Source organism: Propithecus coquereli, unplaced genomic scaffold (assembly GCF_000956105.1).
Source record: "Propithecus coquereli isolate 6110/MARCELLA unplaced genomic scaffold, Pcoq_1.0 Scaffold320, whole genome shotgun sequence".
In the NCBI taxonomy this organism is placed as follows: Eukaryota; Metazoa; Chordata; class Mammalia; order Primates; family Indriidae; genus Propithecus; species Propithecus coquereli.
The window spans coordinates 419,583-422,510 of record NW_012148842.1 but is presented as its reverse complement, the minus strand read 5'-3'; the positions used below and the strand labels follow the sequence as shown (position 1 = coordinate 422,510).

At 33.7% G+C, this 2,928-nt stretch overlaps 1 protein-coding gene across 1 annotated transcript in view; it reads left to right on the top strand.

The window, feature by feature from the left end:
• Positions 1 to 2,928, top strand: part of LOC105815226 (low-density lipoprotein receptor-related protein 1B-like) — a 161,243-nt gene that overhangs the window by 97,627 nt on the left and 60,688 nt on the right. Inside the window, exon 3 of the mRNA XM_012650373.1 lies at positions 2,617 to 2,862. Coding sequence (XP_012505827.1) covers positions 2,617 to 2,862 — 246 coding nt within the window. The remainder of the gene's footprint in view (positions 1 to 2,616; positions 2,863 to 2,928) is intronic.

Here is a 2,928-nt window from a genome sequence, read left to right as displayed (position 1 = left end):
ATCTTCTAATCATAGTGAAGAGATTACATTTTCAGGGGAATTTTGTAATAATTTCAAAAGAAAAGAGAGATGAACTTAAGAAACAAATGAAAAGAGACTTCAATCATTTATAAATGGAGTTAAGTGTCGAATCCTGTTATAAGGGCATGTCAAAGGTAAACAAAGTTGGACACTAGTAAAAGCAGTAAGTATAGATTTTATTCAGTAATAATTCTTGTGATAAGGAAGAACGTCCAGTGTCAGCTGAACTCAACTTCACCAAAAATAAGACTGGGACCTTTTTAAAGGCTAAGGTGCGTTAAGGGAAAGGCACTAAGGGCTGTTAAGGGAGATTGGTCAATGCGACTAGATCATCTGGGTTTGTTAATTGGTGCTTATCTAGAGGAGAAAACAAGTCTTCTTATCTTTATGACAGGAGGCAGTGGCAGCAAGTCAGAGCAAGGCACCCACAGGGCTCAGAGGGAGAGTGAGAGCTGTCTTCCTGAATGTTCGCACTTCAAAGAGAAAGCTCTCAGGTCCTTGAGAAGACAATTCCAGGTGGTAGAAGATTTACATCCTAAAGGGGCAGAGAAAGGATTTATAATTGCAAGCTTTCTAAAGTAACCGCTCTAAGAGGGGGTTCAGAAGCCTATTTGCCTATCACCAGATTTTGGCTGGAAAATTCTTCTGTCTGAATTCAGCTTTTTCAAGCAGGCACTTTAAAGGGGCTGAGATCATTCAAGGAACATAGACTTCAACTGTTAGACAAGATGCTAGTGTTTGTTCAAGTCCCCTAGTATGTGTGGTGGGGGGATGGATGAAGTCATTTGTACTGAGAGTCTGCAGTTTTTATAGGTCAGGCGAGCGTTGAGATCTGATGAAGAAGAGGACTCAGAGGAGTCTGACTAGAGTTTGGTCAACGAGAGTATTTGTGAGGTAATAAAAAACTTTAAAAGAAATTACAGAATTAATGATAGGTTTAGGACTAAGGAAGAATCGGTAGGGAATAGCTATGAAAATATTGGCATTAAATTTATGTATTTAATTTTAAATTTCAATGTCAATTTTTTTAACCTAAAATCTGTGACTTAATTCCACAGATAGTATTAGAGACATTTCAATACTGAGAGAATAGTGATATTTGAAATAAGCTAAAAGCATTGTAACAATTTTTTTTTTTCACCTGCTGGGCATGATGACATTTCTTTACAGTAATTTTCTTGAAAAAGAATGTCAATTGAACTAAAATGGGGCAAATACTTTGAAATAACTGCTGTTTTGAAATGCTTATGATTACAGGTGAACAAACATATTTGGAGGAACCAAGAACTGAATCTATTTTTTTTTTCTTCTAAAATAATAGCAAACTTGAATTGAATTCTAAGAGAAAACAGTTAATGCAATTATTTTCCTTTTCTTATTACTGTAACTTCTTTGATGGTGACAAATAATATGAAGAAGAATTGACCCATATAGAACTTTTAAAAATGTGGAAATATTTTTAAAAGCCTTACATTTCAGCCCATTTTGAGCTGGATAATTTTCCATAGAGAGCAGGAAATATTTGAGGTATATAAGCAAATATTACTACAATCTACCAATTATTAGATGGCAGGCTTTTTAGCACATTTCAAAATACACACAAATAATCAGTTTTTGAAAACTCAAAAATATTTTAAAGCAAAGAAAAACAAAATTTATTTTGGCCTTATTACTATGTACCTGATGCTATACAATAGTAGATAATAATATGGTTGCAAAAACAATTATCTGCTATTTCCTTTAAGGATATATGAAATTTTCCCAAGTATACAATATTGGCTCAATTTTTTGTCAGTTGTGTGATTTTAGACAATTTTACTATTTTTTTTAATTCACCAAATATTTTTAACTGCTTACACAATGTTAGACACTGTGCTATCCGTGAGGTATACCCAGGTAAACAGAAAAGACATTTTCTATACCATCATGGAGCCTGAAATTTGGTAATAAAGTAAAATGATTGCATTGTTTATCTTGTTCCCATGACCTCATTGAATTGATCCTAATAACCAATATATACGGTACAATGTACACTTCACCTAACTTAAAAATAAATGCCTGAGGCCAGTAAAGGACAAAGTAATCTGTTCTATGTTAGAAATACAGATCAGACTATAGATATAGGAAAAGTTAAGTAGATATTATGCATATATGTGCATATGTATATAGTTGTTTATTGATTAACATTGAGATAAGTCAAATATTCAGATCATTGATGTGTGTGCATCTTTTTTGAAAGATTTGTACAACTGATTTTGCACAGCTGATAAAAGGCTCAGCCTAATCTTTCTAGTGATAATGGAAACATTGAATTTACTTTACATATATGGGGTAAAGGAAACTATACATCAAAGTTTTATAGAAATGAATATATTCTATTCCCAATTCTTATCATATAGAATTAAATTTCATCATTGGATTAATTTTATCATCATTTCTATACCAGCCCCTGGGAGAAAAAAAACATCCAAAGAGGGCTTTCTTATATTTATTTATAATATCCTGGGTCTAACTGTAAGAATTGAGTTCAATGATTAGTATTTCACTGAGGAAGGCAATTAATAAGACCTACAATCTGTCCCCTTCTTTTTATAGATGAATGTTCTTTGAATAACGGAGGCTGTAGCAACCACTGTTCTGTTGTTCCTGGAAGAGGAATTGTCTGTTCCTGCCCTGAGGGACTTCAACTCAACAAAGACAATAAAACATGTGAAATTGTGGATTATTGTAGCAATCACCTGAAGTGCAGTCAAGTGTGTGAGCAGCACAAGCACACAGTCAAGTGTTCATGTTACGAAGGGTGGAAGCTGGATGTAGACGGCGAAAGTTGCACAAGTATTGGTAAGTAGATGTTTTGTGTGTCTTGCTATATTTAAAAACAGAGTTTGAGGGGAAAAATCCCAAAAC